Raw genomic sequence first — 21139 nt, 5'->3', positions numbered from 1 at the left:
GTTTTGCTTTTAAATGGTTCTATTTGGCTTTATTTCTTATTTAATTTTAAGATGTAATTTTAGTTAATTTGTACTTTAACTTATTTTATTTTGGTTATTTGCCAAAGCAACATTGATATTTTTTTTAGTTTTTTAAGTTTATGCCTTTTGTTTATGCTAATATTGTATTTTATTTCAGCATTACTTTTATTTGTCCCACTTTTATATGTTTAGGTTTAACAACACTAGTAGGGTTTTATTTGTATTATTTTATATTAAATAAATATAATATATATTTTATTGTTTTGCTTTTAAAATAGTTCTATGTAGCTTGATTTAATTTTTATTTCAGTTTTAGTTGTAGTAATTTTAGTACTTCTATGTTTTTCAGTTAGCATCAAAGGCAACATTGCTAATTTTTGCTAAGCTTTTTTAAGTTTATGCTTTTTGTTTAATATGTATATTGTATTTTATTTCAGCAGTTTTTGTTTAGTTTTAACAACACTGGTAGGGTCTATGAGCACTTTGTTACACATTCTCATCGAAAATACAAATTCTCATTTAAGTTCACCACGAGTGCTAAATCTGCTCCAGTACATATCTGTGCACTGCAGACTGCACCAAAGTCCCAGTAAAACTCCCCCTGCTGGTAGAAGTAAACCACCAAGCGTCTCACTGGAGCTATAAATAATGATCTCCATTCTCAGAGTTCACAACAAAAGAGAATGGGAGAGAAAGAGGGGTCTATCGAGCTCTCAGAACATCGCAGATCAATACAGTGACTATGCGTCACACACCGGCTCTATTCACTTACTCTGCAGCAAAACACAGAGTTCTGACAGCGCTCTATTTCTGATAATGCTCCAAAACCTAGAGAACTGTCTACCAGCATTTTAAGGCATCATAGGCTGTTCCAAAATATCATGTTTTTGTCCAAATCTAAGGCATCTAACGTGCCATGGGGAATTAGAAAAAATGTACTGCAGCGAGCACAGTGATGAAATAAACATTTTATGCCTAGCAGATCCTTCTTGATTAGGATGCTTTATAAAAAGGCAGCTCAAAAAGACTTCAAACTAATGTTGTGCGGAGTGTACCGACTTTTAAGAAGTGCAGTACAAGGGTGAAAGTCATTGAGCTAGACGAAGGAAAGCAAGTGAGATAATATCTTCCCTATCTCATGGACAGGCAGTAACCTTGACCCCTACTTATAGCCAATTAGCCTTTCCCCAGTGAGTGAGGGCTGCTTGTGAGATGGCCTAATCAGCTTACTGCTGAAAGAGATCAAAGACTACACACACACACACACACACACACACAGGATCAATGCAATAGGATTTTGAGCTGTCAAAGCTTGACACACAGCCTGGGAAGAATCATCAAGTAGTTTACAGTGTTTACAAGTAGTTTACAGTTTTGTCCACTTTGCCACCAACAGGCTGTTTTCTTGAGAATGCAATTTTCAGGAGCAGATGCGGCGCATTAGTGCCCCTCTGTGGTTCATATAAGTATTGCATACTTGTACTTGTGCCTGTTAAAGAAACAATCTGGGTTCAGTATCAATTAATATAAATCACAATTTATATATGTTGTACTTTTCCCCCAAAATGGTAGATAACTTTTAAGATGTTAACTTATTTTAGTCCTCCATTGACAATGAGTTGTATTTAATCTGAAATATTTCATCTCAATTAACAAGGACTCCATTGTGTTCATAAAATGTGATAAAGGAAGACTGTTAACTTCTAAGTGTGCGGCTGTCTAAATCAATTTAATGCAGTATGAGGTAAATTTACACACCTTTCCAATACGTGCTTTGCCCACAGTATTGGATAAATTATAGTGAAAGATGAAATTTAGAGTAAAATCATAAATCATTTGTTCTGTTTTTTCAAAAATGTGAACACAAAGCAATACACTGAAATAAATAACATAAAATAGGTTTAGAGTAAAATAAATAATATGCTTTAGAGTTGATACTTTTAAGGGGCTTGCTTAAAACATTTAATAAATTATACTGTGGAAAAGACAGTATGATACAGTATAAACGGTTTTTAAAAAAATTAAATACTTTATAACAAAATATTTTCCAAAGGAAAAAAATAACTCAATGAGACTGAGGAAACAATGAGAAAAATATCTGTTACAACATTGTGTCATAACTTTTTAAATGCTGAAAGAGTGATTACAGAGTAGAACCATGATGGCTGAGATTCTGCCTCAGTATGATGTCATTTCCTGGTCCACCTCAGATGTTGTGCTTTGGTGCTCTGGAAGTCTGTAATCAGCATAGGATAATAAGTCAAAATTACAAGCAAGAAAAAGACTTATTTTTCTCCACTGCATTTCAACACAATGTAATCTCATTTCAGATTTATCTCTTTAACTGTAATTGTGCATTTCAAAACTGACTCTGATTCTAAATGTGATTCCAATCTGAAATGACTTACAAGGTTTGGGGTGGATACGACTTTTTAATGTTTTTAAAAGTTGCTCTCATGATCACCAAGGACGTATTTAAAATAACGGGTCAAAAGATCAGAATTTATTTGTCAATTTAAATGAAAAAAATTACCCTTTTTTTTTTTTTTACACTCAGGGCAGTGACTGTGGTATGTGCATGTTATTCCTAGTGTGTCCAACAGAGGAAATAATGGACACAAGGAAAGGAAATAAGGACGTACAATTAAAGAACACTCTTATCTTCATCACCCATCAAAGTGTCCTCATCTTCATCAGCCAGGGGGAACGTACGTCTCCTCCATGGTTGTATTGACTACATAAGAGAAAAACAAATGAATACAAGCTGGATAGAAAGATTTGATTTAATTTATTTAATTTTTCACCTCTTTTTCATCCACACTGGCTTCTGATGAATCTTCAGAAGTACTAAAGGTCCAGGTGAAGGAAACAGGAGAATGTACACGAGAGTGAGCAGGATGGTCTCTCACGGATACAGAAGCGCAGCTTTTCCTGGATGATCTGTGGGGGGAAAAAAATCTGAAAATATGTACTGAAGAATATATGTGCAATAAGATAGCTTTACAATAAATCAAAATATACACAGACTTGATCCTGTGTCTTCTGTCCTGATCCCAGCAGGACCAACGCAGTTTCTCTCTACGTTCATAATTCTGGTGCCTCTGAAAGAAATCTTCATCTTCTGTTGCTTCTGACTGAGAAAGATAAAGCCCGTCATTCCACAACACTCTGCGATTGCTTCACCATTTTTTATTGCCTACAGCGAGCTTATAATTACAAGAATGTAAAAAAGCAAACCAACCATCCCTTCCTCATGCTCATCTTCCTCTCTTTTTAATAAAGGCGAAATATCCACCTTTCGCCAACTGACGCGATTAAAATCATTGGAATACAGGAAAGGGGAAAAAAAATGAAAATTAAACATGAATTCATCCATATCAAAGAGTCACATTTAGTAACTTGGCTGACGCATAAATTTATGCGTCAGCCAAGTTACTAAATGTGACTCTTTGGCAATCTATCAAGCACTCTATGGGTAGGCGGTAGGAGCTAAAGCTTACATCACAGTATTGATATATATCATTAAATAGTTATTTTAATCATCATAACAAATTCATGATAAATCTCATTATATAAAGGGAGTTAAACCGTAAAACTAACATCATATTAGCACTCACATACACTACCACTCAAAAGTTTCGGGTCAGAAATGATTTTAAAGAAATTAATACTTTTAATCAGCAAGGATGCATTCATTTGATCAAAACTGACAGCAAAGACATTTATAACCAACAAAAGATTTCTATTTCAAATAAATGTTGTTCTTTTGAATGTTCTATTCATCGAAGAATCCTGAAAAATAATGTATCAAAAAAAATTAAGCAGCATGTTTCCAACATTGATAATAAGAAATCAGCCCCAAAATCAGCAAATTAGAATGATTTCTGAAAGATTCAGTTTTGCCAACACAGAAATAAATTGCTAAATAAATTAAAATTGCAATAATATTTTATTTTTTTACCAAATAAATGTAGCCTTCGTAAGCATAGGAGACTTCTTTTTAAAACACATAAAACTATTTACCAACCCAAAACTTTTTTCTTTCTTAAGGTGAAAAAAATACAAAATATAAATTACTGACTTAAGGTCATTGCACACTGAGTCTGAAGTTTTTTGTATTCCTCATTCTTTCCTATCAAAATGCATGCTACGGATGTGAAAAAGCAGAAAATCAAACCTGATCTGAATTTTTTTTGACGGACGAAAGTTTCGGAGGCAGTGTGCAAATGTGATTGACACAACGTGAGGTTGTATTTATTTTTTAACATGCGAAAATTTCGAACGAAAATTTCGGACTCAGTGTGCAATGCCCTTTAGTGGAAAGATAAAGAAAAAGAAGACAAGAGAAGGGAGAAAGCGATAAAGAAGACAACTAATTTGAAGGCAGTGGAGATAAATTATGGTAATAAAAGTAATCTATATAAGCTAAAACTAGGGGTGTTCGGTTCCGGTTTTTTTGGAGTCGACTCCGACTCCCGACTCCTAATTTTGGAGTCGGTGGAATCGACTCCTCGACTCCATTTACTTTGAATTAAAATAGGGTCAGGATTCAGAAGGTGCGTCTCAATATGCTTCCTCGTTTCCTCACTTCTCGCTCGTATGTCCTACGACCCTGAAAGCGATCGAGCTCCGCTCTCATGTAGGACATCTAAATTCTTTAATTCCACCGGGAGGAGGGCGAGGAACGAGGAGGCTTCCTGAGGAGTCAAGAGCGAGGATACAAATGTTTCCTATACTAAAATGTTTAATCAACTAAACCTTATAAATCCCCCTCCTTTTCACATCGCAGCTTCTTCAAATCATATTTAAGTGTGCAATATGTTAGTATTAATCATTAAACTTGTAAAAGCAGACTTGTTTTAGACAGTGTATTTATCTATTTATTTTGTATATTATTTTATATAATTTTAATGTAGTGAAGCTATGAACTTTAACTTAAGCATGTTTAACTTTATTTTTTAACTTTTTTTGTTTAACATTGAAAAATATTAGTTATATTATATTCGGTCTGGTTGAAATATTTCCACACGGTTGAGGTCGGGGTTGCCATTATAAGTTAACGTTACTGGATTCAAAAACAGTCATCACTCAACAGTATCACTCAATCAACCACCACTTGCCAATTATGGGCATGTCCCACTCTCATCCTGAGGACTGGTACATGATTGGTTCGTAAAACCTACTGCATAGTTTTGTGCCAATCACAACCAATTGACTGTATTGAACCACATCATGATTGATTGAGCCGCAAAACAGACCCAACAGAAAAAAACTATCTGTACATTATTGCTCTTTGTTTTCCTGGCATTACTTATTTTTTCTTCTCATTTCTTTATCTTTTTGTTTTAATTTCTGTATCTTTACGTTCATTATAATCTTTTCGTTATAATGAACTGTTGCGGTGTTGAACTTGAAAAAAACACTCGACACTGGGAAAAAAACCCCTCCTCACTTATCGATTCCGACACTAGGGCTAGTGAGAGTCGAGGAATCGACTCTTTTGGAGTCGACTCCCCATCTCTAGCTAAAACCCATGTATTTCAAATTATATAAAGGGACACAGCATGTTCGTAATGGGTTTATCATGATTTATAAAGATGAATCAGCTCTCCTATTTAATTACCAACCCACACTTTTGAACAGTAGTGTAGATTTCCTGCAATAACAGGTACTTATGTCTCTCCGATGTCCGATGTGTTTTGGGTGAAATCAATTAATCAATACCTGGGTGTTAAAATGTTCTTATACTGAAGTCTTTCCACTTTCACTGATGCGAACAGAGACATAGGAACAACAATGTCATCAATGCTGAAAATACTCTCAGAGTTTCTCCTGCGTGATGAGAACTACAGCATAAAAAAGGACAGTATATGATTATCTTTCTCAAAATATTAACCTTCAAGTAGACAAACATTCCCTTCAAGGAAAGGAACATTGATCTACGTTTGGATTAGCGCAAATTGAAATATACAGTGCCCTCCACTAATATTGGCACCCTTGGTAAATATGAGCAAAGGCAGCTGTGAAAATAAATCTGCATTGTTTATCCTTTTGATCTTTCACTCAAAAAAAATCACAAAATTCTAACCTATCATTGAAGTAAAACAATTGAAAGTGGGGAGAAAATCTCATGATGAAATAAATGTTTTCTCCAATGAATGTTGTCCACAATTATTGGCACCCCTAGAAATTCTAATGAGTAAAATATCTCTGAAGTATATTCCCATTCATATTTAATTTTTTTAGCACACCAGGGTGACTAGGAGCATGAAATTGTCCAGCCATGACTTCCTGTTCCACAAAGACCAAATTCCCTTAATCATCCATCACAAGGAGTAAAACCTAAGAATATAGTTCTGATGTGCAGAACAAGATTGCTGAGCATCACAAAATAGAAAGTGGCTGTAAGAAAATAGTTAAAGCATTGAAAATCCCCATTTAGACCATCAGATGTTAAAAAATCTGCCTCTTCCCCTACATCACCACATGTTGTTCGGGAGGGTTTCAAGGAAAATTCTCCTCACTTATCCAAAAACAAACTCGAGCAAATTCAGTCGTCAGACACGACTGTCGGATGAAACTGAAAAAAATAGCTTTTTGGCAGCAAACCCACCAGATGAGTTTAGTACAAACAGGGATAAAAAAAAAGTACCCCATGTCCACAGTTAAATATACTGCTGGATCTTTAATGTTGTGGGCCTGTTTTTCTGCCAGAGGTCCTGAACATCTTGTTCAGATGCATGGCATCATGGATTCTATCCAATACCTATCTATAAATACCAACAGATAAAAAATCAAAAACCCACTTTCAATAGTTTTACTTCAATGATAGGTTGGAATTTTGTGAAGTTTTTGAATGAAAGATAAAAAGGATAAACAATGCAGATTTATTTTCACAGCTGCCTTTGCTCATATTTACCAAGGGTGTCAATATTAGTGGAGGGCACTGTACAGTATTTATCAAGAGGTTTGGTCAAAGGGCAGACCTGCGAGTTTCTCTGTTGTGTGGGGGTACAGTAAGAGACGGTCACATCCTCTGAAGATTCCTCCACCTGACTGTCATCACTCTGGGAGACCAGATCAGACTTGGGTATAATACTGGAGATGTCTAGAACAAAGCAGTATTACTACCTTAAACATCTTTGGTGTATACAAGTCAAACTAAATTAAAAGGAAATTGAACACACAAACCCATTGTCCTCTCAGAGCAGCGCCACCTCCTCTTGCCTTCCCTGTAATCTTGACTGTGGTGGTCTCGGGTGTGTGCCCATCGTATAGGAGTGCTCTCCCTTCTGTGCCTCTTCAAATACCTCCCGTTTTTTGGCTGATGACTGCAATCTGCAATCATTAATTATAGAACATAAAGACATATTCCTACTTATCAGAACAGGTATATTCATAAGAACACAAAGAATATTCATTCAAGATCACATCCAAAAAGAAATGATATTTTGCATAAAGTACATAAAAAATTATATTTTACATCCAGGTTAAAACCAAACAAAAGAAATAAGAAATTTTATTTAGCATATAGAAAATGTATGGATTTTTATATGGATTTTAAAAAATATATATATATTTATAATTTATTTTTTAGGTTTGGTTTGCATGGACTTAGCAACTGTATTAAACTGTATAACAATATTATTAAAGAGAGGAGATGGAAATCCTAATCCTAAAAATCTGGCCATAGTTCAATCCTAAATCCCAAAATATATTGTAAGACTACAATATATTTTGGCTATAAATAATTTGACCCCACTGAAAGGTCACTAGTGTGTGTGGTTGAGTGTGTGCAGTGCCTTTAGGCTGGATTTGTGAGTCTGTGTTGATCTCCACTCATGGTCTGGAAGCTGCAGGACTGTGGATAGACCGCCTGAGCCACAGAGATAAACACAGACAATACACCACAAGACTATGACTAAACCCACCCAGCAGCCTACACACACCTTATATCATCCCACACACAGCTGATAATGAAAACAGGAATGGAGGGAGCATGAGGTGATTGCGAAGAAAATATTCCTGTCATTCATTTTCCATTCAGTGCTTTTGTAGTTATTTTTTTGTAGTTTGTTCACTTACTCCAGGGGTGCTGCAAAGCGCTGACAGAAAATCAACTAAACAGCATGAGGTGTGTGTTTTTACTTTAGAAACCTGTACACACTTCCATTCCGGTGCAATCACTCACTCGCCCTGACAATCTCTCTCTGTTAAGAATAGCATTGCTGTTTCAGGATCATTAGCCCCCCTAGTCAGACAATAACCAGCAGAGCAGAGAAGAGTGCCAGACCATTAATGATTAGAGCGGATGAGTCAGAGTTTAGTGCCAGGGCAGCTCACTTCAACCCCAGCATTGCATTAAAACTGTAGAGCAGCTATTAACTTCAGCATGACCTTCAGATCTGCACTGAACATGGGCATCACTGTGTATTAAAAAAATACTGAGGACAGTAGTGCCTAAATGAGTCAATACATTTTTTAAGTCTCTTATACTCACCAAGGCTGCATTAATTTGGAAAAATACAGCAAAAACAGTAATATTGTGAAATATTATTACAATTTAATTACAATTAAGTTTTCCATTTTAATATTTTATCATGTAATTTATTCATGTTATGCTGTTTTTTCAGTAGTCATTACTCCAGTCTTTAATGTCACATGATCCTTCCGAAATCATTTTAATATGCTGATTTGATGCTCAAGAAACATTATTATTATTTTCATTATTTTTATCCATGCTGAAATCAGTTGTGCTGCTTAATATTTTTGTGGAAACCGTTTTTCTTTCTGGATTCTTTGATTGATAGAAAGTTCAAGAGAACAGCATTTAATTAAATATATTTTTACAATGTAAAATTCTTTATATGTTTACTAAGTGAATAAATTATATAATAAATACAATTATTTTTTAAATAATAAAGATGTAGTTCATAAATGAAATATTTAAACTAATAGTAATTTGACTAATGCCTGATAATTGTATGTGCTGTGTATTATTATTAAAGTATCTCATTGTTAGCTATCAAAATGCTAATAGCATACTGAAAAAGAGTTTCTTTGTTTCACACGTTGTGTTGCTGCCCATTTAGAGCTTCCCAAATCAGACACTTATGTAGATCCATTTCAGTTAGGATGCTCCCTAAGAAGCAGACAAAGAAGAAAACTTGGCAAGAACACGTTTATACAAAGCATACACACCTGCATAGAGTACAGTACATGTGTTCATGCATCACACACAAATGCCATGAGATGACTTACGGAATAAAGACCGGGAGACTCTGTCTCTGGAGCTGAGACAGTGATGGGGACTGGTGCGCTCAGTTTTCAGGAGGAGAGATCGCTGAAACAAACTTTTCTCAAAGTCAGAATTTTGCAGATGGAAGGATGATGGAGTTTCTGATGAACAGAACAGACAAAGACAAACCTCACTTATATAACACAAACAATAGAAAAACAAAAGTTCACTGTGATGATATAAGGCTATGGTTAAATACCTTGTCAAAATGTCAAAACATTGTCAATTATAAAAATGTCTGGATGTTGCATTTGAGTCATATTAAAGTATGAACTCAATGCTGAGGTTTCATACTGATGACAACCAAGGCTAATTTGATATACCTTCTCTACATTCCTGCTGCTACAAACAATCAGTAAAACAGCAGGAACGGCACAATTTTGACATGCTGATGGAGTAACTGCCTGATAAGAGACAATTTATTCTGACTGAACTGAAATGACAGTCTAATGCAGTGAAATAGATGAGTGATTAATGGATTGCTGTAGTATTAACCATTAAAATCATAACATCCATTTACCTCAGCAAGAGTTTGAACACTTTTCTACAGCTTAAATAAGCTCTTCTCCAAAACCTAGTGAGTTGCCTGCATATGTAGCATTTCAAGGCATCTAAAAGAACATCACACATATCGTTTGAGGAGAAGGCAATCTACAAAGCATTGCGACAGGCTCAATGAAAAAAAATCCATCCAACATGGTGGACAGAGGAGGAAAAATGCCAGTTTTAAACAAAATGCATTCATCTCTCTCTACCTGAGGAAAGTGATAGAACAGGATGCACTTTGCCATCTGTTCTGTCTTTTCTGTGGAGACATGCATGATCTCTGCACACAGATGCAGGATCACAGGATGCACAACTGGGACAAAGAGAAGGGGACGACTCCAGGACCTGTGGAGAGAGAGAAAGAAGTAGTGGGTGTAACCAGAACAGGGAGGTTTTGAGAAGTTATGGGCAAATGGGAAGAACACAAATCTTGCAAAGCATAATTACTAAACAAATGTCTCTGATGCTAAAGGCCTGATCTGCTTCTAGAATCCAGTTTTGATTTGTCCAACTGAGCATTAAAACAAATAAAAAGGGGTGGATGCAAACAACCCAAGTTAATAAAGGCCGAATCATAAACCAGGTTAAAGGAAGTGCACAGGCACCAGCTGGAAAACAGACTCATAGTGTGAGTCATGGTGTAATGTGAAGAGGGCTGGCACACACACAAATAACTGCTTTATTAAAGGACCAGTTCTGTACTCTGTACTATTCTGTCATAATTTACTCACCCTCATGTTGTTAAAAACATTTGATTTATTCTGCTAGGCTACAAGCAACTGTTTTGACTAATACGTTTCAATATGATTAACGTAAAAAAATAAATAAATAATAATAATAACAAATAGAATAAAAGTAGTTAAAAATTATAACATTTTCCACACTATTTTTCAGTAAATTAAGCAAAAGTGGTCAAATAATCACTATAATATTTAATTGATATTTGATTTGGTTTACAATGGTTCTTAAATTGACCTCATCAGCAAAATCAATCCAAATATGCAAAATTAATGCAAATTTCTATGTCCTGTTATATTGCTTAACCCTTTAAAACCTAAGGGTAAAATAGGTCATTTTTACATATTTTGTTTATTTGACTGTAAAATTCTAACAGAATGTGCTATTTTCAAGTGCAAGGTGTCATTTTTTTCAGAAAACAGACGGCTTTCAAAAAAGTACAGCTTTTGACCATTAATGTCGTGTGTTGAGTTTGTAAACAGAATTTAAATAGACAAAAATAAAAAACAACAGTAAAATATTTTCTGTTTTTTATTTATAAAAAAGAGAAAAATCGTGATCGAAATAATCCAACACTTCTTACTTCAAAATTCAACTATATTACATATATACAAGTAGTTTTGGGACACTGGGTTGCACAGTTTTCATTCAGGAGGCTTTTTTGTTCATACACGCATACATTTATACATGCATGTAAATGCGTGCACATGCATACACCCATACATTTACATGCACGGACTCATTATAGCGATGCACACACTACATGTGAAAAAGTCTCACTCAGACTGCTCCCAAAGTCTCATCAAAAATCATCCCAATCGACTCTTATGCTGTTTACTCCTCCTTCACCATGTTTTTGTTTGTTTCGTTTATTATTTTATGCAATCCAAAACTCCGCGCTCCCTATCGCTCCATTCAAATTCTCCCTCCCCGCTCTCCCGGAAATCAGCCGTCATTTGTCGACGGAGCGCAAGAAATTACCGTAATAAGCAATATATTGCCGAAAAGCGCATGTAGTTTTCTGTCAGGAGCAATTTGAATTATTGTGATGGTGCAAACGGTTGAAGAGTTACGGTAACATGAATACAGCTTGGTTTAGTGTGTCGGCGACGACACAGCCGGTCTTAAAGGGTTAACCCATATTACCTTTTATGGTATCTTCTTGTCATTTTTTAAGCTTAACAGTCCTATAATCACAATATGAATCACATATCATTGAATGGAGAAGAGCAGATTAAAAAAATCCTTACATAAATTATGACAGTTTTTTTTTTTTTTTTTTTTTTTCTTGGTTCCTTTAAACTGATGTTGTTTTGTTTTTTCCCCAATTGCTTCTGATTGCATTCCATTTGGAAAATGCATCTTCATCGTGCTGCTTCTAGGTTCAGACTAAAGTATACAGTATCTGAGTTACAGGTCCAGGCAGCCCATAGAGGACACAGCAATTATAAGATTATCATCATTTATGAAAGCACAGCTGGCCTGAGCACTGCATGTTAGCAGTTTCCAAGGGAAAGGACAGAACAAAAGCTAGGGTATTCTTTTTGAGCTCCTCTGTTGGGAAAACACAGCTGATTGAACACAGCACACAGCAGTAAAAGTCCCACTAGTTCAGACAATATCACAGGCTACAGCTATGTTTTGCCTTTTTTACTTAAGCACATTAAGCTGTTATGTCAGCAATCATTTGTGAGACTGTAATATGTGTACACTATCATTCAAAAGTGTACATTTTTTTTTAAAGAAGGAAATTAATACTTTCAGCAAGGATGTACTAAATTGATTCAACTTGTTAAATGTTGTTTTTTTTTCTTTCTATTCATCAACAAATCCTGAAAAAATTATTGTTTCCATAAATGTATTAAGCGGCCCAACTATTGTCAACAATAATAATTATGATTTCTGAAGGATCATTTGAAGATTAGAGTAATGGCTGCTTAAAATTATGCTTTGCATCTCAGTATGATGAAATGAAATTTTTATATATATTAAGAGAGAAAATAGTTATTTTAAATTGTAATAACATTCAACAATATTGCTGTTTTTACCTTTACTTGAGCAAAGAAATGCAGCCATGGTGAGCATTAGAGACTTCTTTCAAAAACATAAATCATACAAACCCCAAAGCTTTGAACAGTACTGTATGCTATGCCATGCCAACTCATTAAAAGTTGACACTTGAAGAATTTGGCTTAAAAATGCCAACCTGTTCTCTATGAGACAATGGATCCATGACGAAAAGTCTAGGCTTGTGATAGGTCAGAAGGGGTCGCGTCCGGGCTGACACACAGGTGACGTCCACCTGAGGGAGGTACTGTCGTCTGTGACATGTTCGCTTCTTCTTCTGCCTGGCCTTGTGCAAACACTGAGGTCCACTGGGAACAAAGACACCCGTGTGTGTCACTTGGCTGCAAAAGTAGGGATAAAATCTTCAGAAATCTGATCATATGACAAATAAAGAGAGCAAGTTTCATTGGTTCTCTTCTCCACTCAGTCTCTTTCATCTTCCTTCTTCCTAATTATTTTGCGTCTTTCTCACTTTTTCAGTTTTCCGCTGGGCTGAATGATTCATCCTGACATTCACATAAGATTTACATAAATGTATCAGAATGAGAGCGCTTCAGTGCTGCAATGAATATGAAATGCATGAATGAAATCAAGACATACTGCTTCCCCTCAGGTGTCTCTGGAGCTTACGTATGACAAAGTAAAATGATCTATACTGCGTCAAAAGAAAAAAGTATTTTTCTCTAATGTGAATATCCTTCTAACAATCTACGTACTTTCTTGAACAATTAAAAATCCAACAACCAGTGCTTCAATAACATAAAGTAATCCCAATTTCTATTTTTGGAAATTTTTGATGAATGACACTGTGAGATATTTGAGGATCATTTTAGCCTGTTGATGAGCTTATAGAGCTTGTAGGTGCTTGTTTGCCTCTCACCCGCTGTAAGCTGACTTCTGTTGACCTCTCCAGCGATTGCAGGGTCCTTTAGACATAGGTGATGAGGAAGGAGAGGCACACAAAGACGGCATCAGGCTGTTTACAATCTGAGTCAGCTGGGCACTCTAAACACACACAAACATGATTTGAGTGTGGTTGATTTAATCAGTTTTAAATTGAACATTACCTGTCATTTTTATCTTGTCTTTTCTATGTTTTTGTCTATGTGCCTGTGGTTTTAGATTCACCTGTCTCTCAATGTTCCTCAAAAGGCGTGTAGGGCTGCTGGGTTCCATCTCTAGATCAGAGTGCAAATCTTGCATGTTCCCAGCTGTAAATGAAAGATCCATAGTCTCTGTCCACAAGGCGTGTTGAATCTGCCTGTCTGTCAGGGGCTGAGACTCCGCCAAAATCACATGACCCTGGAGGACATGTTAGGGACACATATATTTAAACAATTCATCTAAAATCACTCAAGGTGCCACTGAGAACTTCATTGAGAATGCTTATAAAATTCCACTTTAATGAATCAATTTGAATTTATTCTGAATTGAAGCAACACACAGATTCAGAATTGCAATTACACATTTAATTTATGCATAATTAAAATGTATTTATAGCACATTTGTCAAAGAAATTCATATAACTCTGTAATTGTGGCTCATCATAATAAATGTTATTATAATTTGTCAGTATGAATTATATTTCAAAATGTTTAATAAAACAATTTGCTTAAAAATGAAATATATAATTTTTTTAAAAGTATTGTTTCAGCAAGTAGCCAAAAAAAACCCCACAAAATAATCTATGCTTAATTTAATTTCATTAATTAAGTGTGCTATATTTATGAAGTACATTTTATAACTGTGGTAGAAACACATAATTTCCTAGATTGCTCTAATTTACTCTATTATATCTATTATATAATCAATAGATCAAAATGTTGTTGACAATATGTATTTTTACATATAATATGTATTTCTATCTAAAACAAAAATGTTTGATGTGCTTAATGCAAGAATAAAAATATTGACTTTTTTTAATTATTCCACATATTAAGAATATTGTGAGTCAAACTTTATGATGTCTTTGTTTATGTTTTGTAACAGCATTTATATTTTGATTGTTTGGACTAATGAAACTCTCCTATTGTGTTACTGTTACTAATTTGCGATTCATTCATTTCTTTTTCAGGTTTCAATTCACCATCCTCTGGACATTGCCAATTCAATTTAAATTCTCACATGAATTAAGGGCCAGTTCTTAAATTCTGAATTTTGCCCCACAGTGCTAACAGCATGGCCAAATTTCCCTCCTAATCTATAGATGCTGCATAATTTCTTTACCTTATTAGAAAGAATGTGCTGCCTGAGTTTTCCAAGCTGCTGAATCTGAGAGTCCAGCTCAGACAGTCTCATCTGCAGCCATGTCCAGCGACTGCAGAGTTCAGCTCTGTCCTTCAGCCATCTCCACTCACAGACACGACAACTACCCTCCCACAAAGACAGGGACAGAAAAAGTTAGAAAAGGTCATTCAGCTGAGATTTTATACAAAGTGACTTACAGTACATTCCTCCAGAAGCAATCACAGAAAAGTGTTTGGGAAACCGGTGTATGAAACTGACTGTTTGCTTGCTCATTAAACTGTGATTCTAGGATGTTTATTTTTAAACCCAAAATTTGCAATCACAGAGGCAACAGAAGAGGACCTAAACATACAGATATAAACCAGTCTGTCTTCCTCTCTGCAGACATATAGATTAGTGCAGACACTCACTCACACACACACAAATATACTGGGAAGAATGAGATCTCCTGCTGGGGCAACTGTCTTCATGATCCCTATATAAACAAACACGTTACCTCTCTAGCCAGCCTACTGTCACTCTCTCTCTCTTCTCACACATTCACGGAGCATAGCCCTGCTTCATAAAACAAACGAAAGTCACAGAACAAGCGAGCAACCAAATAATTCACGAATTGAAAATATGAGACCACAGATGGCTTTGTTGCTTTTTACTTAATGCCTTAAGGGTGTCCAGACCAAATAATATCACTACATAAACTCTTTATTACATTGCAAATATTCCAGAGGCAACTAAGCAGACACTGAATCTCTGCAAGCTTTGGCCCTATTTTTTTTCAGAAATAAGTGACCACAACTTAACCACTTCAAAATATGAACATCTGTGAAAAGAGAGTACTGACGTCAAACGTGCTGCTCTTGACTGGCTGAGAGCCTAATCTCAGTCCACAAAAAGTGCCCTTAAGCAATTCTGTGGCCAAAGCCAGATAACTCATTTAAAACCTTACAGCAATGTTCTCATATCCAGCTTATCCAGAGAATACAAAGCAATGGCCACCGGCTTGAAACTCTGGTGAGAGATGGTAATTGAGATTGCTGGGACATATGGAAAAGTCACTGAAACTATTTTGTCATGGCCTGAGGAGAGGCAGAGTCAACAACCACAGCTGGCTGCTACTAAAGGGCGTTCACTTTTACAGCAATTTGCAGTAAAAAAGTAATGGGAAGTCATTCATTTTTAATAACAGTTGTTGATTTGAGGCAACTTGAGTCCAATGGGACAAAAGTTTAACATAGTTTAAATTTATGCATGTCAGGGTTATTATATTTAACTAAAACTAAAATTAAAACCATAAAGCATGTTTGTTACCTAAAGAGTTTCCGGAAAGATATATTCCTTTCAAAGATGTGTATCTTGAGACTAGATACTCTCGCATCTGCACATATGCTGCGATCTTACAGTGTAAGTGCAGAGTGGGCGAGCAAATCACAGAGAGGGACATGAAAGCTCTGATCTACGGGTTGGTGAAGGGAGGCCTGATCTCTATTTATTTACTCATCCCAGGGAAAGGAGAGTGCAGCTGTCTGTTTCAGTGTGGCTGCACAGAAACAGGATCGAGGAAGAGCCAGCTCCACATGAACACACCCGATAAAAAATCTTCAACATGGGGGAGAAATATGGTAAGAATTTCTCAACGGCTGTGTACTGTGCCTCTGTTTCTGTGAGCAAGGATCCTAAAGAAACATATAACACTGCCAGAGCCACTCCTCCATCTTCTATTGGGATGTTTGTTTTTCCAAACTTGTTGTTACACTCCCTCTCTTCTTGCCAAAGACTCACGGCCAGCCTGTCATTACAAGTTCTTTACTGCCTGGCAACTTCTAGGTAAAGATTCATTCTACCCTTCAATTCACTTATTTCAAGATCTCACCCAATGTTATTTTTCTGTATTTATTTTGAAGCTAGAGACTGAGTATTATATGTTTTGTTTATAACCACCAAGCATTGTGACTTGCATAGTCATACTATCAATTCTAAGTTTTGGCTAATATATCATATGGATTCTGAAGACTTCTCCTTTTGTGGTACTTTTTGTCCTATGCACGAGCTGTTATTTTTTTCAATTTGAACTAAGCTGTGAAGATGAACAATTTCCCTATGGTGTTCTATCAAAAAAAAAAAAAAGCATAGAGGTTTAGAATGACATGAGGTTAACCACAGTAAGTAATGCTAAAGTTTTCATTTCTGGCCAACCCATTCTGTTAATGTCTTCCATTAAGGTCTATTTCTGTCCATGTGTCTTCTTGATTAGAGGGTCAACAATAATCAACATGACATCATACTCACTGTGATTCCACTGAGGTCCCTTTGGCATCTTCATGGTCCCACTCCTCATCTGAGCTGCTCACGGTGGCATCTGAGTCCAGAGCCTCCAGCACTCCGTGCAGAACAACATGACCATTGTGTGCTAAATTCTGCAAATCTCTGGATTTCAGAGGTTGCCCATGGGCTTGAGGGTACTGGAGGTTTCTTATAAGAGCCTCCTCCACCTGCTGCATCTCTACAGCATTAAAAATCTCAAAAAGAGGCTCTGATGTCAACGTATGGCGTGCTTCAAGAAGTTTCTTCTTCAAACCATCCAGTTGGTGGCTATAGTGTCTAGAAGCATGTTCACCAAGCATCGTCAAAACCCTCTGTTGTAAATGACTGGCTCGATTTGCTAACGAAACGTGCTGGGAGAGATGCCACAATGACTGAATCATCAGCCCTTCCTTCAGTTCCTCCATAGTCCTAACCAATGTTTGGTTTAACGCATTGTTCTTCCAGCTGCAATGTGGTGCTTGCTCTAAGGAAAGTGATTTGGTGCCAACTTGGCGATCTCTGGTAGAACAACCATGTCGTGTGAGGTTGTGACTGGGATCTACCACATCTTGTCCACTGTCTTCAAGTGTGGGCATGAAACACATTTGTGGAGCACCTGCAGGAGTACCCGGTGAGTTTCTGTTCAAGGAGAGGAGGGTGAGTAGTGGCTCTGGGCTTGACAGCAGAAAGGCTTTGGAACGTGAATCCTCTGGGAACTGAGGAGAACTTTTAGAGGACAGGAGATCCAGATGGACCATGGATGGGAGGTTCTGCCAAATCATCTGTCCAAAACTATTATCCACATCCAAACCTAGTGCAACACCGCTGCAGTCCATATTTCCACTCAAAGCAGAGAATGAAATCTGGATTTAATTAGTTTTGATTTGCTGTGTGGATAAGAGATGGACTCATTCCCTGTCCCCCGTCCTGGGAGTGATGGATATAACCTCAGATCCAGTCTCCAGAGCTTATAGCATCACTTGAAACTGTGACTCGAGCAACAGATCTGTTAAAAGAGACGCCGACTATTATAACACATACAGAGAGTGAATACTGTTTTTCTTATAGTCTTAGACTTATATAATTTCAGATGACCTGTCTAATCATATTAGAAACCTAGTGAACAACTGAAAGTATTTGTAAACGGAAAGACTACAAGTATTTTTCGCTCAAGCGATAAGCGTAATGTTATCAAAATAACGGCAGAACTGGAAAAATAACGTCATCGTCTCGCTTTTAATAGCCGCTCAGAAACAGACGATCATCAGTCAATTAAGTCATTAAAATACTGTTTTGTCAGTTTTATGAGCAGATCTCGACTGATCCCGTCCGATTTTCTTTCTCACCGATGAGAGAGAGAGAGAGCTTGAGTTTGTTGTTGATAACAGTAACTTAGCCTTTCTTTCTTTCTTTCTTTCTTTATGTTTTGCTTGCAGTCATGAAAACCGAGAGGGTATCAGCCGCTTGCCCAATCGGACAAATAACTTGAAAAAGTCAATACCAAAAACAATAATAATTGCCTTTATTTATTATATAGCCTTTGTTATAGGGGTGTGCGATATATATCGTTTGCCATAATTTGGTAATTGTTGTTTTATGAGTGTAGAGTGCACGCGTACATTACCTAAAGTCCTCTCGTGCGAGTGCGTTCTTCACTGCATGATTCAGTATTATACAATGCATGAAGAATGAGCGGATAATATATGGGAGAAGAAAATGTATATATTTATATAATTTCATATAGTTTCACACGAAGATCGAGCGCCTTTTTTTTTTTTTGCTCCAAAAACCGTCATGATTACAAATGTGATTTTATAACAGTTCAATAAACAAGAAGTTAACATTAAGAGACTTACGTTTTAGACGCCATATTTCCTGTTTTTGCTCTGTTTCACCAACAAAAATAACTCCAAACACAGCCACAGCACTGTTCTGCATCTCTGAGCAACATGACTGTTTCGTTCCTATTTATTAACAGTGACTTGATGCCACCTAATGGTGGTTTTAATTTCACATTTACAGTATTTTTTTATATATATATAATTTCAAAAACCAGTATTCAACGTTTTATGAATCAAAACATTATTTATTCATTTGTAACTGCAGATTAAAGCATCCCATGTCCATCAGAGCTGCATTAACAGTGGGTAAATATATCTATTCCACTTCAGATGCAGTTCCTGTGTTTCCTCTACATTGCAAAGATGAATTTTGTTGATACTGATTTCATTTGTTTGGTAACTGCCCAAATGTCTTATTATACTAACTGTCTGATTAAATTGAACTCTAATTAAAAAATGTTAAATTTAAGTTTGAAAATTCATATATAAAGAAGTAAATATTAGCATTTTATTTTTAAGTTTAATATAAAATAATTGTATTTGTAATTAATACTCCCTTTTTATTTTAAAATACAGTATTATCACACTTTATTGTTTTTTCATTATTTTATTTAAAACGCAAAATCTAACTAAATAAATTAAATGTGTTTTGTATAACTACAATAAATTATTATATTTACAACTCAATTCAAAAAAATAAAAAATTCTCTCCAGGCAAGTAACTTTTATACTCAACCACATGAGAATGCTTAATGTCACGCCCTGCATGAGATATTTGGCATATTTGTGGCAAAGTTTTTAGCTGTCAGGTGAAAATATCCTTACACATATTTCCAGTGCACACATACTATTGATTAATGAAAGCAGACTTTATGGTTTCTAAAGAAATAAACCAGGTTTGTGCTGTGCAGTTCCTAGTGAAGTCCCAGCCCTGGATCTCAAATATTTTTGGGGGGGTAGATAAAGAAGGAGGGTTTTCCTGAGAGCTGCTCTCAACGTTTGTTTTGCTTTCTTCATGCTCAGTGCTTGTATAGGCTTGTTTGAACGCTTCAGCTGCTCTGAACATAAATTGGTTGTAATATGCATTTAGTCCACCAGGTGGGACTAGAACAACTGAATTAAGAGCTGAAACAACAAGTAATGATCTCATTTTTGAGAAAAACTTGTACACATATTTCCAAAAGCGTGCCACAAATCACATAACATCTGAAACAATAACTGATTATTTGGACAACAACAAAAAAAACAAAAAAAAATTAAAATAATAATAAAAAATAATGAAAGATTTTCTTTTTCAGAAGATAATTTCAACTTCATTAATCAAAATAAAAAAAACATTATTTATTCATATATTTTTTTACATCAATCTAGTTTTCATATAATTGCACTTTTTAATGTTAAGCCCTCTGTATATGTTTTATATAATGTAAAACTGCTATGTCAGAATGACAACTTAATAGAACTGAGAGCATGTGAATATCTGAAGTACTGATTAACCCTTGTGCATCAATAAAAAAAGTTACACATAGGTCCTCCCAAGCTTGGGAGCACAGACTTAAGTTTGGCCTCATTCTAAAGAAGACCCATGGCAGATTATTGTTGAAGTAAAAAAGTTTAAAAAGTGAAACCAATAAAAAGTCATACAGGTTTAAGTTTATGAAAATGATTTATGAACAATATTTTATATCTTATTTTATGAATATTTTATATATGAAACATGTTGAACTCTAAACCTGCTAGAAAATCAAAGCCATAAATCTAAACAAGTTGTGTTCCAAATTTGAGGGTGATATCTCAAAAAATGAGCTTTCAGTAAAATCTTGTTTGGGCGCAGTACCAAATTTTCCCCATTAGATGCCAGCAAAACTCTGTTGGTGCACACAGTGGTTGGATTTGTGATTTACAGTAGAGTTTTTCTTTCTCAAATATTACAAGCACACACACACAATTTTTTTTTATGACACACATAGAAACCACACTCTGACATCTATACCAACATACCCACACAATTATAGCTGCATTATTTATCCAATTGGCTCTATAATATGCAGAAGCAAAAAATAGGAATAAAGCGAGTATT

The 21139-nt window shown here is 35.7% G+C and overlaps 1 protein-coding gene across 3 annotated transcripts; it reads right to left on the bottom strand.

Moving 5' to 3' along the window:
* Positions 1–1303: 1303 nt before the first annotated feature.
* On the bottom strand, positions 1304–19197 carry LOC306877158 (KAT8 regulatory NSL complex subunit 1-like protein). 3 transcript variants are annotated; one of them, XM_079428715.1, is made up of 16 exons: positions 19075–19197; positions 17204–18224; positions 14897–15038; positions 13799–13972; positions 13551–13675; positions 12810–13011; positions 10075–10210; positions 9283–9420; positions 7213–7359; positions 7008–7129; positions 5746–5867; positions 3263–3326; positions 3049–3155; positions 2826–2961; positions 2664–2755; positions 1304–2257 (listed from the first exon to the last, which is right to left on the bottom strand). In XM_079428715.1, the coding sequence occupies exons 2-15, from the start codon at positions 18052–18054 to the stop codon at positions 2666–2668; spliced, it is 2556 nt and encodes an 851-aa protein (XP_079284841.1). In that variant the 5' UTR covers positions 18055–18224; positions 19075–19197; the 3' UTR covers positions 1304–2257; positions 2664–2665. The 3 variants fall into 3 exon arrangements, with proteins under 3 accessions (XP_079284841.1, XP_079284842.1, XP_079284840.1); XM_079428716.1 differs by lacking the exon at positions 19075–19197 and adding an exon at positions 18843–18879 and having other exon boundaries at positions 1730–2257; XM_079428714.1 differs by having other exon boundaries at positions 1731–2257; positions 2826–3155.
* Between the last annotated feature and the right edge of the window lie 1942 nt (positions 19198–21139).

The sequence above is a fragment of the Barbus barbus genome (genome assembly GCF_936440315.1).
Source record: "Barbus barbus genome assembly, chromosome: 11".
NCBI lineage: Eukaryota > Metazoa > Chordata > Actinopteri > Cypriniformes > Cyprinidae > Barbus > Barbus barbus.
This window is presented reverse-complemented; position numbering and strand designations above follow the sequence as displayed.